The following is a 17,854-nucleotide window of genomic DNA, read 5'->3' as shown; positions in this document are numbered from 1 at the left end:
TTGTTGTTGTTTAGTCACTAAGTCATATCTGATTCTTTTGTGTCCACATGGACTGTACCCCTCCAGCCTCCTCTGCCAATGGGATTTCCCAGGGAAGAATATTAGAGTGGGTTGCCATTTCCTTCTCTAAGGGAACCTTTTGACCCAGGGATTGAATCTGCGTCTCTTGCATTGGCAGGAGGATTCTTTACCTCTGAGCCAGCAGGGAAGCCCATACACTGTTAAACACATTGCTATTTTTACTTAAAAGTATCTTGGACCAGATCTCAACTAGTACATTCAAAGATACATAATTAATTCTCTTAGCTTACATTGGATTCTATTAAATGGATACACTTTAATTTATTCAACCAATCTGCTGCCAATTATCATTTGGGTCGTTTCCTGTCTTTCACTATAACAAACAATGCTATAGTAAATATCCTTGTACATATTAATATATCATTTTACCTGTATATGAATTCTGAATGATTAATTTCTAAAAGCTGGTCATATGCATTTTAATTTGGATATACATTGGTCAAACCAATTTTCAGTGATCTTGGATTGTACAATCAGGTCCCAAGTCCTGACCAAGAAACATTTGATTGATAAACCAGATCCTCTCATCTTGTCTAGTTTGAGAAAACTTTTGGGGTTAATGAATCTTGACTTAAGAAAACTGTAATCCAAAAAAAAGCAAACAAAGTAATTTTACAGAATTTATAGTAATTTGGGGAAGATATTAAAATCAGCATAACAACAGAAAGGAAGTAAAATCACAGAAATAACATAGAAATGGACTAAATCCATATCACTGTTGCTTTACAATAGCTTTTGACTATAAGTATAGTAATAAAATTTGTGAAAACTGTATATTCTGTCTATTTCCTTTGCTAATAGAAGCCTAAACTGTTTTAGGGGGATAACTGAATTTGTGCTGCTGCTGCTGCTAAGTCGCTTCAGTCATGTCCGACTCTGTGCGACCCCATAAACGGCAGCCCACCAGGCTCCCCCATCCTTGGGATTCTCCAGGCAAGAACACTGGAGTGGGTTGCCATTTCCTTCTCCAATGCATGAAAGTGAAAAGTGAAAGCGAAGTCGCTCAGTCATGTCTGACTCTTCGCAACCCCATGGACTGCAGCCCACCAGGCTCCTCCATCCATGGGACTTTCCAGGCAAGAGTACTGGAGTGGGGTGCCATTGCCTTCTCTGAACTGCATTTGTGATCGATGTCTAAATGTTTAAGAAAATTTGTGTCTGTTTATAGGTTGTAAGAATGTAATAAACTGAACATTATAAAAGTATACAGGGCAGTGAGCATTCCACTATGCATCAAGCTCCTTGATCATCAATTGTCGATAATTTCATGTAAAACTGACGACTCAGGAAATAATTTCATGGTATCACGGTATCAATTATTTAATAGCTACTTTTACCACTACCCCTAGTTACTCACAGCATTCCCCCACAGGTAAACAAATTCCAGACATGAAAACCAATCCATAAATGCCTCTTCCTTAAAACCTGAAAGCGTTCCTTTAACCTAAGTATTATTATTTACTAAGTTCTTAGTATTTTTCTCAACTGTACAGCCTATTATGTACCAGGTACTGTGCTAGACACTAAAGAATCAACAGTTATCCAGAAAGATTTGAAAAGAATTCCTTCTCCTATACTCCTCACTTTAAAGTCCCCTTTTCTAGTCTGTCTTCCTGGCCTTTCCCTGATTATAAAGGGACTTCCTCAGGTGTTGTACCTGTCAAGCAGAATGGGCAGGAAACTTCTCATCTCAATAGCTTCATATAATGCTTGTCACATTCCCAACGCTCTTCATCTTTTCCCCTAGATGGTAACCTCCCAGGCTGAATTCTTCCATCTGGAGGATCTGCTCCTCTCTTTTAAAGCCAATGATCTCTGTAGCCAAGACCCCAGTATGCTTGCAACACAACCACACAGAGGCAAAGAGCACTGTCAAAAGATAACACTATAGAGAAGAGTCTCGCACTCTAATAAGTAGCTTAAAATTTGTGAGAATTTTGCACTCATCTAAATAATAAACCTATCTTTTAATCAAAAATGTAATGTTTTAAATTATATCCAGCATTATCCTGAAAATTTCCTGTATGCTAGGAATTGTACTTGTCTGTTAGTAACAGGGACCTGAAAAGCAGTTTAATTTTTCTTATACAATAAGAAAGCAGAAGTAGTTAGTGACTGGCTTTGGCCCCCATGATTGTTTTAGACACAATATCTCTCATACATTTAAAGATTACCAGACATGCAAGGAGATAAAAACAGAAAACAAGCAGAATCAAAGACAATTTGGATACTGGAGTAGGCCAACTATTTAAAATATTAATAGCTACAACTAAAATATTGAAGACAACCAAGGAAAAGACAGGCAAATGGATTGATGATAAGATGAAGAAACTAAACACAACTGAAATCCATAAAAAAGAATCAAATAGACTATCTATTTCAGCCAATTAAGAAATAAATAAGTTACTGCATGGTTTTGAGAAACCAGGATTACTGAACTCAGACAAGCCAACAAAAAATATTCACATGAAGTACAAGAGAAAAAAAAAAATAACAGAAATGAGTGTAAAAGATATATGGGACAGTTAAAAGATCACCACACATGTAAGTGGAGTTTCAGAGGAGAAAAGAGACTGGACAGGAATTAATATTTGAATAAATTAATTAAAAATCCTAACAAGAGTGTCAAAAAGTTCAGCAAACAGAAGACTAATATACAAGAAGGTAAACAAAACAAACAGACAAAAGTAAAACCACAACCAAGCAAATTGTTAGAGTCAAACTGTTGAAAACCAAAGAGAAAGGAAAATAATTCTTGACAGCACTCAGAGGAATAAAAGACCTATTACCAACAGCACGATGAAAAAGAGAGGGATAATACAAATGAACAAAATCAGTAATGAAAAGGGAATATCTTTACAGATGCCATTGATATTAAAAAGATAATTTGTTATTTTTGTTTAGTCCTAAGTCATGTCTGACTCTCTGTGATCTCATGGACTGTAGCCCGCCAGGCTCCTCTGTCCATGGAATTCTCCAGGCAGGAATACTGGAGTCAGTTGCCATTCCCTTCTCCACAGGATCTTCCTGACCCAGGGATCAAAAAGAAAAACCATTTGAGGGACTTCTCTGATGGTCTAGTGGCTAAGACTATCTGCCCAATGCAGGGGGCCTAGAACTAGATCCCACATGCCACAACTAAGACCTGGCACAATCAAACAAATAAATAAATATTTTTTTAAAAAACCATCTGATACTTACTAATTAAAAGGGGGAAAAACAGTAATTTTACAAAGGAGAAACCAGGGCGAAATCACTCTAACCAAGTAACCTAAGTTAACACTACTAGTAATGAGATATCATATAGCTTCTGATATGACACATTGAGAAGAAGAAATTATTTCTGTGATCTTTTTGCCAAAAAGGCATAGTCTAAATTTAGCCAAGAGGAAACAGCAGACAAATTCAAATTCAAAGACATTCAAAAGATAGGCTAAAGAACTAAACAGACATTTCTCCAAAGAAACATACAGATGGCTAACAAATACATGCATGAAAAGATGCTCAACATGACTCATTATCAGAGAAATGCAAATCAAAACCACAATGAGGTATCGTTTCACACCAGTTAGAATGGCCGCTGTCACAAAGTCTACACACAATAAATGCTGGAGAGGGTGTGGAGAAAAAGGAATCCTCTTACATTGTTGGTGGGAATGCAAACTAGTACATCCACTATGGAGAACAGTGTGGAGAGTCCTTAAAAACCTGGAAATAGAACTGCCATACGACCCAGCAATCCCACTGCTGGGCATACACACCGAGGAAACCAGAACTGAAAGAGACACGTGTACCCCAATGCTCATCACAGCAGTATTTACTATAGCCAGGACATGGAAGCAACCTAGGTATCCATTGGCAGACAAATGGATAAGAAAGTTGTGGTACATATACACAATGGAATATTACTCAGCCATTAACAAGAATGCATTTGAATCAGTTCTAATGAGGTGGATGAAACTGGAGGCTATTATATAGAGTGAAGTAAGCCAGAAAGAAAAACACCAATACAGTATACTAATGCATATATATGGAATTTAGAAAGATGGTAACGATGACCCTATATGTGAGACAGCAAAAGAGACACAGATGCAAAGAACAGTCTTTTGGACTCTATGGGAGAAGGTGAGGGTGGGATGATTTGAGAGGGTAGTGTTGAAATGTGTACATTATCATATGTGAAGCAGATCGCCGGTCCAGGTTTGATGCATGAGACAGGGTGCTCAGGGCTGCTGCACTGGGATGACCCAGAGGGATGGGATGGGGAGGGAGGTGGGAGGAGGGTTCTGGATGGGGAACACATGTGCGCCCGTGACTGATTCATGTTGATGTTTGGCAAAAACCACAATATTGTAAAGTAATCAGCCTCTAATTAAAATAAATAATTTAACAAAAAAGACATTCAACAAAATAACTGGCCAGTGCTCTTCAAAAGTGTCACGGTCATAAAAGATAAAAAGGACAAAAGAACTATGTCAGATGGGAGGAATACTAATAAAACAAGACAACTAAATCCATCTGGGCGTTTAGATAGGATTCTTTAACAGAGCAGGCCACTGATAAGACAATTAGCAAAATTTAAATAAAGTCTGTAAATTAGCAAAACTCATGTATCAGGGTAAATCTCCTGGTTCTCCTAATTGTACTGTGGAGACTTGAGTGAAGAGTGTATTGGAATCCTTTGCCTTATGCTTACAATGTAAAAATAAAAAGTTTCTTAAACGTGAAAAAAAAAATTAAAAGGACCAGAGGACACTTTTAAAAACTGTATATCTGAATGGCTAATAAAAATAGGAAAATATGCTAAATAGCATAACACATCAGGGAAAACCAAATTTAAAACTGTGATGAAACTGCTATATATCCACCAGAATAGTTAAAAGATTGATAATTTCAAATAACAGACATGATGTAGAGCAATTGAAACTCTCATACATTACTGGATGGAGTGTAAATTGGTACAACATAAGATATTGGTAGTATCAATTAAACATATGCCTGCCCGATGACCTAGGATTTCCCTGATGGCTCAGAGGGTAAAGAATCTGCCTGCAATGTGGGAGACCTGGGTCAGGAAGATTCTCCTGGAGAAGGGAATAGCTACCCACACCATTATTCTTGCCTGAAGAATTCCATGCACAGAGGAGGCTGGAGGGCTCCAGTCCATGGGGGTCACCCAATGATCTAGCAATTCCACTCCTAAATATTTACTCAAGGGACAAGCATTTATTTATTTTAATGATTATCTAGTTAGCTTGGTTTGTGCTGGATCTTTGCTTCTACGCAGGCTCTTCTCTAGTTGCAGCAAGTGGGAGCTACAGTCTAGTTGCAGTGCACAGTCTTACTGCAATGGTTTTCCTTGCTGCTGAGCATGGCTCTAGGCTGCTTGGGCTCAGCAGTTGGGGCTGCCAGGGTCTTGAGCACAGGCTCTATAGTTGTGGCTTCGCTGCTCTCTGGCATGTGGGATCCTCCTGGTTGTTCTTTAGTTATTCAGTCGTGTCTGACTCTTTGTGACTCCTTGGACTGTAGCCCTCTAGGTCCCTCTGTCCATGGGATTTCCCAAGGCAAGAATATTGGAGTAGGTTGCCATTTCCTTCTCCAGGGCATCTTTCCACTCAGGGATTGAACCTGCATCTCCTGCATTGCAGACAAATTCTTTACCACTGGGCCAACAGGGAAGCCCCGAGAAGAGCATTTATGTGTTCATCAAAACCACAGTAGAATGTTCATAGCAGCAACACAATTTGTAATGCCACAAACTGGAAACTATTAAATGTCCCTGAACAGTGTAATCAGGGATGAAAATAGGAAGTCAAGAAATACCAGGAGTACAGGCAAGTTTGGCCTTGGAGTACAGAATGAAGCAGGGCAAAGGCTAAGAGTTTTGCCAAGAGAACACACTGGTCATAGCAAACACCCTCTTCCAACAACACAAGAGAAGACTCTGCACATGGACATCACCAGATGGTCAACACCGAAATCAGACTGATTATATTCTTTGCAGCCAAAAATGGAGAAGTTCTATACAGTAAGCAAAAACCAAGACCAGGGGCTGACTGTGGCTCAGACCATGAACTCCTTATTGCAAAATTCAGACTTAAATTGAAGAAATTAGGGAAGACCACTAGACCATTCAGGTATGACCTAAATCAAATCCCTTACAATTATACAGTGGAAGTGACAAATAGATTCAAAGGATTAGATCTGCTAGAGTGCTTGAAGAACTATGAATGGAGGTTCATGACATCATACAGGAGGCAGTGATCAACCATCCCCCCAAAAAAGTAATGCAATAAGGTAAAATGGCTGTTTGAGGAGGCCTTACAAATAGCTGAGAAAAGAAGAGAAGCTAAAGGCAAAGGAGAAAAGAAAAAATATACCCATCTGAATGCAGAGTTCCAAAGAATAGCAGGAGCTTATCTGCTTCCTTAGTGATCAATGCAAAGAAATAGAGAAAAACAATAGAATGGGAAAGATTAGAGATCTCTTCCAGAAAATTAGAGATGCCAAGGGGACATTTCATGCAAAGATGGTACAATAAAGGACAGAAAAAGTACGGACCTAACAGAAGTACAAGATATTAAGAAGAGGTGGCAAGAATACACAGAAGAACCATACAAAAAAGATCTTAACAACCCAGATAACCACGATGGTGTGTTCACTCACCTAGAGCCAGACATCCTGGAATGTGAAGTCAAATGGGCCTTAGGAAGCATCACTACGAACAAAGCTAGTGGAGGTGAAGAAATTCCAGCTGAGCTATTTCAAATCCTAAAAGATGATGCTGTGAACTCAATATGCCAGCAAATTTGGAAAACTCAGCAGTGGCCCCAGAACTAGAAAAGGTCAGTTTTCATGCCAATCCCAAAGAAAGGCAATGCCAAAGAATGTTCAAACTGCCGCACAATTGCACTCATCTCACACGCTAGCATATTAATGCTCAAAATTCTCCAAGAGAGGCTTCAACAGTACATAAATTGAGAACTTCCAGATGTTCAAGCTGGATTTAGAAAAGGCAGAGGAACCAGAGATCAAATTGCCAACATCCACTGGATCACAATAAGCAAGAGAGTTCCAGAAAAACATCTACCTCTGCTTTATTGACTATACCAAAGTCGTTGACTGTGTGGATAACAACAAACTGTGGAAAACTCTTCAAGAGATGGGAATACCAGACCACCTTACCTGCCTCCTGAGAAATCTGTATGCAGGTCAAGAAGGAACAGAACCAGACATGGAACAACAGACTGGTTCCAAATTGGGAAAGGGGTTCATCAAGGCTGTATACTATCACCCTGCTTATTTAACTTATATATGCAGAGTACATCATGCAAAATGCCAGGCTGGATGAAGCACAAGCTAGAATCAAGACTGCCAGAAGAAATATCAATAACCTCATATATGCAGATGACACCACCCTTATGGCAGAAAGCGAAGAGGAACTAAAGAGGAGAGTGAAAACGCTGGCTTAAAACTCAACATTCAAAATACTAAGATCATGGTATCTGGTCCCATCACTTCATGGCAAACAGATGGGGAAACAACGGAAACAGTGACAGACTTTCTTTTCTTTGGCTCCAAATCACTACAGATGGTGACTGCAGCCATGAAATTAAAAGACTTTTGCTCCTTGGAAGAAAAGCTATGACAAACCTAGGCAGCATTTTAAAAAGCAGATACATCACTTTGTGGACAAAGGTCCATCTAATCAAAGCTATGATGTTTCCAGTAGTCATGTATGGATATGAGAATTGGACCATAAAGAAAGCTGAGTGCTGAAGAATTGATGCTTTTGAACTGTGGTGCTGAAGAAGACTCTTGAGAATCCCTTGGACTGCAAGGAGATCAAACCAGTCAATCCTAAAGGAAATCAATCCTGAATATGCATTGGAGGGACTGATGCTGAAGCTGAAGCTCCAATAATTTGGCCATCTGATGTGAAAAACTAATTCACTGGAAAAGACCCTGATGCTGGAAAAGATTGAAGGCAGGAGCAGAAGAGGACAACAGTGGATGAGATGGTTGGATGGCATCACCAACTCGATGGACATGAGTTTGAGCAGGCTCTGGGAGTTGGTGATGGACAGGGAAGACTGGCGTCCTGCAGTCCACGGGGTCGCAAAGAGTCAGACATGACTGAGTAACTGAACTGAACAGTGGATTCAATAAATTGTAATATACCCCCAAATGTAATAAGAACTAAGTATAATTACACTCAACAACATAGATGAGCTTCATAGACATAATGTGGAACAAAAGAAACCAGACACAAAGGAATACATGGTATATAAATCTATTTAAATATGAAATTCATGAATGGATCAAATTAATTAACGGTTATAGAATTCTGAATACTGATGTTGGGAGAGGAATATCTGGGAAGGGCATGAGGAAATCTTCTGGGATGCTGGCAAAATTCTTTACGATGATCTAGGAAACTGTTTTATGGCCATATACTTAAGATTTGTGCACGTATTGTATATATTCTATATATCATACTACTACTACTAAGTCACTTCAGTCGTGTCCGACTCTGTGTGACCCCACAGACGGCAGCCCACCAGGCTCCCCCGTCCCTGGGATTCTCCAGGCAAGACAACTGGAGTGGGTTGCCATTTCCTTCTCCACTATATATCATAAAAATGTTTAAAAAAAACACAAAACTATCAGAACCATGTTTTGGTAGGGACATGGAACAATGAGATGTTTGAAACACTGATGTAAAGTATAAACATGGCACTCACTTTGGTAAATATCTTGGCACTATTGGGAAAGTGGAAGATACATGATCTAGCATTCCTAGAACTCCACTGGTAGGTAAACTCATGCATGGTAACCTATGTAAAAGAATGTTCATGGCAGCACAGTCTATAAAGTTAAAAAACTAGAAATAACGCAAATGTCCATCATTACTAGAAGGGATGAATAATAGTAGTTTACTTTAATGGATGTAATATCGCAAAGAAAACAAATGAACAACTATTAAAATATAATATGGGTAATTCTCAAAAACACAGTTGTACAAATAAAGTAAGAAATAAAAGACAGTATGGGGCATTCATATAAAGTTTAAAAATAGGGGAAAACTACTGTATAAAGCTTAAAGAGATATATATATACATAAGTGAAAAAATTTCATACAATTTTCCAGCCACACAAACATAATCACACAAATTTAAACCATCAGGGTGTCATACAGCTAAAGATAACCCACAACCCAAACACAGGGCCGCATACCCAGGGTCACATAGCACAATCACACTTTTCGCAAGAAGACAGTCACACCGGCACTGTCACGGGCACTGCACACCTGCAAATGGCCGTACAGTCACAATCACACTCTCCACAGATAAAATCACACAGTATCAACAGGTACCCCCACGTGTACTCTGCAGCCCACAGTCGCACAATCACACCCCTCTAAGGGGACAAACGCTATCACATTCACCGAGTCAAAAGCTACTCACATCCCCACATACAATGACGCAAGTGATTACACGCACATGACCAGGACGCATCCCGTCACATCGGCACAGTCACAGGTTCTCAGACAGTTAAGCAAACGGTTATCACTGGAACCTCACACACGCTCACTACCGGAAGAGCCAGACACAATCACGTGGTCATTCATCACTTACACCAATGCAAACACAATCACACAATTTCCAACTCACCTCTTCAGCGAGCGGTACAAAGCCTAAGCTCCAGCCCCGCCCTCTTCTCTGATTCCCCACTTCAGGTCTCCCAAGCTTCCTAAGAAGCTGAACCTTCCACAACAAGATAACACTAGCTGGTGCAGACCTGAGGGTCGCGCCAGCGCGTGACTTTGAGGCTGAACTCACGCGAGAATCACGTTCTTGCCGAGGAGTCCTCTGGGAAGTGTAGTCAGAGACATGCCTGTGGCTGACAAGATGGCTACCGGTCAACCGGATTTCTATCGGAGATCAGCTGCGGCCCCGCCTAAAGGGTTGCATCCCCCTCATCAAACCGCCCACCGGAGGCCTCACAGAGCCTGGCTCAGCCTCGGGCCGTGACTCCCAAGAAAGCCCACTGTGAAACGTTTAAAAATGGATTTTCCTACTATCCCCGGGAGTTGAACAGGCTCTGGAAGAAAAATACTAGACCCCAAGCGGGGAGAAATAGCACAGCCGAGCCTTCTGGGAAATGTAGTTAGGGAGTAGGAAAAGCGAGCGGTGAATGGACCGTTTGAAATTGGTCTTAGCCTGCGCCTGGTCGCACCGTGGAGACTTCTGGGAGTGTCACTGCCCAAGGCGTGCGCAGGCTACCTGGGTCGCCGTTTTGGCCTTTGTTCGGCCGTGAGTTTGGTTTAGGGGTTCCTCAGTGTAGAGAAATTGTGGGACCTGAACTTTTGAGACTCAAAACTAGTCTGGGAGGCCGAAGGGAAAGGGTGCCGGGAATCTGCAACGCGATTGGGGAGGTTGAAGGCGGAGGAATCCTAAACGTGAAACGGGGAGGAATTGCTGCTGCTGGGAAGGGGGCTGATGTTATTCTGTGCTACTTAACTGATTTCTGTGTGGTTCGGAGAGTGAGGAGAAGGGGAGGCGGTGAGGCCACTCTGCAGGAGGCAAGTAATGAGAACTCGGGGTGTTTTTCATTCATAGTGTGTGGTGATACTAGGGAGAGGGAGAAACTGGATTCAGGATTTTGTGTGTCTATGTAACTGATAATTTCATTGAATATCACCGTATGTATGATTGTGTCTTGGAAAGTAATCTCTGAGCCTCATTGTAAAAAGGTAACAAGAAGGGTACATTTTCCTTTAAGTATTTTTGTCGTTATTGTTAAGGTTTGATGGAACAAAGGTTACATTACTGAGCTAATAAATGATTTAAAGCTTGACTTTCATGTAAAACCTGAAGTATCGATTATGGGTTAGAAATAAAAGTGCTTTCTTTAGAAAGTCAGTTTGAAAGGGACTATTTTCCTTTCTTCTTCTTCTTCTTTTTTTTTTTTTATTTAAGTAGAGTGTTTGCTCTTGCTTACAGCCCAGACCCTGGGGTCAAAGAGCTGATTTGTGAAGTGTTGGACTAAGAAATAAAATTTGACGGGCAGTATCGGCCATTGAAAACAGAAGAGAAGTGAACTGTTGTTGTTCAGTGGCTAAGTCCTGTCCAACTCTTTGCGACCGCATGGACTGCAGCACACTAGCCTCCTCTCTCCTTCAGTATCTTCTGGAATTTGCTTAAAGTATTTCTTCTCAGTTTTTGGGAGGAGTTTGAGAAATATTGGCATTATTTCTTTAAATGCTTTGTAGAATATTCCAGGAGTCTTTTCTCTATTTTTATTTATCTAGCTCAAGTTTTATCAATTTTGCTTATAATTTTTTTTAACCAGCTCGTGATTTTGTTGATTCCCTCCCCCCCCCGCCCCCTTTTTTGGGGGGGAGGGGGGCGCTTTATTTACTGCCTTTATCTCCAGTACTCTTGCCTGGAAAATCCCATGGACGGAGGAGCCTGGTGGGTTGCAGTCCATGGGGTCGCTAGGAGTCGGACACGACTGAGCGACTTCACTATCATAATTTCCTTCCTCCTGGACTTAATTAATTTGTTCTAATTTCTGGAGTTGTGACGTTGTTTATTTGAAACTCCTGTCTTTCTGTGAAAGACACTTATTTGCTCATCTTAAAAGCTGTGGCCTGGGACTTACCTAGTTGTCCAGTGGTTAAGACTCTACAGTCCCAATGCATGGGGTGTGGGTTTGATCCCTGGTCAGGGAATTAAAGATCCCACATGAAGGGGAAAAAAGTAAGAGAATATCATGTAATATCCCTACCTTTTTCATTTTTTAAAATATAAAGATACGTTAAAGTTATTTTAAGAAAAAAAGATCCCGTATGTTGCACAGTGATGCCTAGAAAAAGGAAAAAAGAAAAAGCTGTGGCCTCAGGGGCATGCTTCTCATTTAACACATATCCAGAGGGTAACTGCAACTCTCCCTAGAGACTAGCTCACCAGGTGGCCCCATCTTTATGCTCTCCCTCTGCCCCTGCAAGGTTTGCTGGAGTCTTCATGAAAGGAGCTTGTGCAAAAGTCTGACAGCCCGGGATGGGGGCTGCTGACCAGAGGACACAGTCCTTATAGCCTGACTCTGGTGGCCAGTGGGGCTTGTGTTCATGAGTTTAATGGTACGGTAGCAAAAACAAAACAGTTCTTAACTGGCTGTTCCTTCAGAGGTTATTAGTACAGAGGGAGCAGACAGAAACACCCATCTTTCCTAGTCTTCCCCCAAAAGAGGTGTATTTGCATCCTTAAAAAGCTGCTGTCTGACTGACTTCTTTAAGATGATAGAAAGGGTGCTATTTAGTAACAGGAAAACATATGAAAGTATAAATCTCACTGGTAAAGGTAAATACTTAGTTAAGTTCAGAATGGTGTTGCAGTGGTGGTGGGTTGATCACTTATAAATCTAGCATGAAGGTTAAAAGACAAAATTAGTCTGCTGCCAAGCTCTGGGAGAATAGCCACAGTGATTCTTCACGAGACAGTTAAGAACAGTTTCTCAGCTCACTATAAGCTTGTGGGTCTCGTGGACATTGGCTTTCAGAGATAGATATTATGGGGGCCTGTCTCCCAGCTGGGATTCTTAAAAAGTTAGGATGCCAAATACATGGTCCAAATCCTTTACTCCTTGGGGAAAAGCTGGGAGTTGGGTTCTCGCCTGATTGATGAGTCGCAGTGCCAGGGTTGGGGTTTATGGCAAGTTTGTGCCTCAGACTTTGCTACCTGTTTCACTGTGGATTTTTTCTTTTTCCTGCTATGTAGGAGTCACTCAGCTACTTTCTAGATTTCTTTCAGAAAAGTCTCTCAGCTAATTTCTGGATTTCTTTCAGAAGTATTTATTCCACAGGTAGCTGTAGATTTGGAGTGTCTGTGGGAGGTGGTATATTGAAGAGACTCTTGTGTTAACATCTTGAACCCAAACCTCCCCTGGCTTCTTTTTTTTTTTAATTAATTAATTTTATTTTTGGTATATAAAAATTATTTTGGGTCTTCACTGCTCTGTGTGGGCTTTTCTCTCTACTTGCAGTGAGCAGGGGCTACTCTTCATTCTGGTGCACAGCTTTCTCATTGCGGTGGATTCTCTTGTGGAGCAAGGCTTTAGGCACACAGGCTCACTAGTTGTGGTGCACAGGCTTAGTTGGTCCGAGGCATCTTTCAGGACCAGGGATTGAACCCGTGTCCCCTGTATTGGCAGGCGAATTCTTTTCCACTGTTCCACCAGGGAAGCCCTCCACTGGCTTCTTAATCTGTCTTTAATCACTGAGTTCTTAATCTTCAAGGGGGCTCAGTGAGTGAGTAAAATGTGGGTATGACCACTGGGATTGTGGCTTGAGTACAGCAGGAAGTGCTTACTAATCATTTGCAGCCCTCTCTCATGACACTTCAATTCTGCCCATCTCACTCCTGCTTAACAGAAACTTCTTCCAAGTTCCAGCTGTCTTGGGTCGAGGTATTAAGTCCCCTTAGTCTGGAGAGTGAGCATCGTTTTCTTATTTATTCTTATAGATCGTGTTGTGACAAGTTTGGATTTTTCTCCTTCTAAAAGCTATTTATTTATGGAAAGTACTATAAGACAAGATCATAAAAGCATAGGATAGTCTGAAACACTGTGTGCTAGGGCTTCTGAAGAGGCCAAGTCTATATCACCCCATTTCCTCCCATGAATTGCTCAACTGAAATTTATGACAAGGAGTTTAGACACATGGAGGCTAAATATTACCTTTATTATAGATAAATGCAAACTGGAGGCTGGTCTGTGTGGGAGTCCAATGGTATTTCCGACTGGGATTCCAGAAGTAAAGAGACTGACCTGGTGAACCTTGACGATGGCAAAAACAGACTCTTAATCCCCATTCTCATGATGTGGCCTAGGCAATGCATGCTGTACCCTCACAGTCCACAGCAGAAGAGGAAAGAAGTAGGGCCAGGGCAGTCTGTGTTTAACCAGAAGACAGGAAACTACACAGTAATTTAAACAGGGAAGCTTAATATAAAGAATTATTAAGCAGTGATAGTAACTACATAGAGCTATACTGTTAAGATGAAAGGGATTTTTAGGGGTCTTTAGCACTGAGAAGGAGAAGGCAACGGCACCCCACTCCTGTACTCTTGCATGGAAAAAAAATCCCATGGATGGAGGAGCTTGGTAGGCTGCAGTCCATGAGGTTGCTAAGAGTCAGACACGACTGAGCGACTTCACTTTGACTTTTCACTTTCATGCATTGGAGAAGGAAATGGCAACCTGCTCCAGTATTCTTGCCTGGAGAATCCCAGGGATGGGGGAGCCTGGTGGGCTGCCATCTGTGGGATCGCACAGAGTCAGACACGACTGAAGTGACTTAGCAGCAGCAGCAGCACTGAGAAGGAAATGGCAACCCACTCCAGTATTCTTGCCTGGAGAATCCCAGGGATGGAGGAGCCTGGTGGGCTGCCATCTATGGGGTCCCACAGAGTCGGACACGACTGAAGTGACTTAGCAGCAGCAGCAGCAGCACTGAGACAGTGTACCTAAGGAAGGACAAACTTGAAAAGGGAGGGGTTCATACTTCATGAAAGACCACTGGATAGCAGAGAAGTTTGCTGGGTTGCCCAGTCCCCAGATATGACCAGGTAGTTAGATGAGCAGAAGCTGACAGACATTTAAAGGGAGTCGGGGCACCACTGTGGACACTAGTGGAATGTGGAGCTCTAGAGGCCCCTCTTTGCAGGAATCTAGTATATATCCATGAAGGGCTTTGGCCTAACAGCTGTCCTAACAGCTCCCGGTAGTTGGGTGGGACAAAGGTCAGGGTACTGTCTTGCTAGATGACTGGCTGTATGAGGCCCCCAGTGTGCATGTGAAGGGCTTTAGAGAGGGTATAATTTTAAAAAATAGATGAGTGAACAGGAAGCATTACTCACTGCCATTCCCCAGGTTTTTGTTCTGTTAACTCAATGGATATGGCCAAAACCCTGTGGAGTCAATAATTTATTAACATCACCTTGCTTGCATCTTCATGAGACCACTGCTCCACTACAAACCCTTGCTGCTTGGGGCATCCTTTTGGACTGCTAATAAAAATGTATAGTTTGCATCCAAGAGTCTCTGAATTGGGTCATTATACCATATTAGTTTAATTAACCTCAAGGTCTTGCTTTGCCCCAGTGCCAATAGTTCTATGATAATTCTGTCTTTACTTGACCAAACTTTGAACCTTCTTCTAGATCTATCTTGTGCATTATTATGAACTCTAGATTTAGTAGGAACTCTGCTAAAGTCAGTTGAACTAGCTGCTGCTGCTAAGTCATTTCAGTTATGTCTGACTCTTTTCAACGCTATGGACTCTAGCCTACCAGGCTCCTGTCCATGGAATTCTTCAGGTAAGAATATTGGAGTGGGTTGCTATTTTTTCATTTGAACTAGAACTCTAGTAAACGCAAAAAACATATATAGAAAAAGTAGGTTAACAGTATATAAACAGAAAATCCACAGAAACCAGATTGACAACATTTGGCATTTCCTTGGTTATTTGTGAGGATGAGCTTTTCAAATGTTAGTTGTCCATCTAGTTTCCTCTTCTGTGGCTTTTTCTATTTTTACACTGTTCTGATGGAAGTGGCCTTGTCTTACGGCAATGCAGGAGACCCCAGTTTTATCCCTGGGTCACAAAGATCCCCTGGAGAAGGGATAGGCTACCCACTCCAGTATTGTTGGGCCTCCCCTGTGGCTCAGCTGTTAAAAAATCTGCCTGCAATGTGGGAGACCTGGGTTCAATCCCTGAGTTGGGAAGATCCCCTGGAGAAGGGAAGAGCTACCCACTCCAGCATTCTGACCTGGAGAATTCCTCAGACTGTATAGTCCATGGGGTCACAAAGAGTGGGACACAACTGAGTGACTTTCACCTCCACTTGTCTTACTGTATCTGGGAGCTCGCAGTTAAACATCTGACAAGGTTACCTCACATTTAACTGGCTAGGGTAGAAATAAGCAGGAAGGGGACTGTCTTAGTTTGGGCTACTATAACAAAACACGATAGACTGAGTAGCTTAAACAACAATTTATTTCTCACAGTTATAGAGGCTGAGAAGCCCCAATAGCAAGTGCTGGCAGATTTGGAAAAGGTCCATTTCCTGGATTGTAGACAGCTGGTGTCTCACTTGGCTCACATGGCCTTTTCTTGGTATACACACAATGCCACATTCCTTATGAGGGCATTACTCCCACAAGGACTGTACCATCCTCTTGACCTCATATAAACATAATTAATTTCCTAAGGCCCTATCTCCAAATACCATCACACTAGGCACTAGGGCTTCAGCACATGAATTCTGGGCTGGGCTGTGGTTCCTTATTTAACTCAACTAACAAAAATCTTTAATGGTATTATGCAGGGATGGGCTTTACTTTGTTCTGAATTCTCATGCTAAAGGATGAGAATCGCAATTTGAACCTATGCAAAGGCTTACTATGTTTGGGGACAGGAAGATAGTATCATAAATGTCATTTCTCCCCAAATGTATACACTTAAGGCAATTCTAATTAGAGTATCAAAGCGTTTTTATAATTTGAGAAGACCTACCTTCATTTATAGAGAAAGAAAACGAAGATTAGCCAATAAAAGTGGACAACAGCAAGGAGTGGGGGACTTACAGTAACAAAATACAATAAGGCTAGTGTTAACATTATCCATTAATGTTAGTATAGGAATAGAAAAGTAGATGAATGAAGCAAGAGAATATAAATAAGTCTTGGTGTAAATCAAAATATAAGCCAGTTAAAGTAGAATAAAGAAAAGATCATTTGGGTAAAGAATTACATAGCAGAGTTTTAGTTGAATAGGAAAAGTATGGTATCAAAGTAATAAAAGGCCGTTCCCACTGACCCATCCCTGGAAAGATGACTTTAGATTTGTTTTTCTAGTTTACTTGAAGAAAATACTGGAAATCTCTCATTTGTGGCCTGTACCTGGATGGGATGAACTGTGAACTGGCATGTAGACACTGACTGCCTATATAACTAAGGCGTCATAAGTCTTGGGAAACCAAGGTAGTAACTTCCCTGTGCTTAAGTGGTTATCCGTGTTACAAGTGAGTGTGCCCCATTTAATGGTGGCACACCATGCAGATGCCCTGCTTGATGAATGTGCTGGATGAGAATGTTAGTCTCCCAGTGCTGAGGTGAACCACACCCATTCTGACCTTGTCTCCTCTGTGCAGTGCTGGGGCAGTGGAAGCTGTGCTTGCTTGAGCACTTGCAAGACTTTCTGATGAACATGCTGTAAAGATATTTTCTTGTTAGGACAAAGCTAATAATAAACCTAATGCTACGTTTATTCTGTTATCTCTTCCTCTTTCTGATTGCCAGTTCAAATCTGTGATGGCTTCTGGTGGACATGCAGGTGTCAGAGCTGTTTGACCCTAAACTGACTGCTGGATTATTTTAACAAACTGTGCTTGTACAACTGGCAACCCATCTGGAAGAAAAAAATATAAACCTTCATAAATGACATTAAAAATTCAATTCTAAAAGGGTTAAACATTAATATATCACAAAAAGGAAATAGACAACTTGAAAGAAAACCTAAGAAATAACATATATAATGTAGAGATTAAAGTATCTTTACAACTGACCCATGTATATCCTAATATCTAATGTGGAAAAAGGTCTTCAAAACTGACAAAAAGATAAATAATCCTATAGGAATATAGGCTAACAATATGAAGGTTTACAAAGAAGCAAATCTAGGAACAGGTGAGGTTTATACTCATCAGAC

The 17,854-nt window shown here is 41.2% G+C and overlaps 1 protein-coding gene across 1 annotated transcript in view; it reads right to left on the bottom strand.

Moving 5' to 3' along the window:
- The window catches only part of ZNF529 (zinc finger protein 529), an 87,039-nt gene that overhangs the window by 18,634 nt on the left and 50,551 nt on the right, over nt 1-17,854 (bottom strand). The window contains 1 exon segment of the mRNA XM_045163251.1: nt 16,039-16,053. Coding sequence (XP_045019186.1) covers nt 16,039-16,053 — 15 coding nt within the window.

This window comes from Bubalus bubalis, chromosome 18 (assembly GCF_019923935.1).
Source record: "Bubalus bubalis isolate 160015118507 breed Murrah chromosome 18, NDDB_SH_1, whole genome shotgun sequence".
NCBI classification, from domain to species: Eukaryota; Metazoa; Chordata; class Mammalia; order Artiodactyla; family Bovidae; genus Bubalus; species Bubalus bubalis.
The sequence above is the reverse complement of the archived record's forward strand: the minus strand, read 5'-3'. Positions and strand labels throughout refer to the sequence as shown.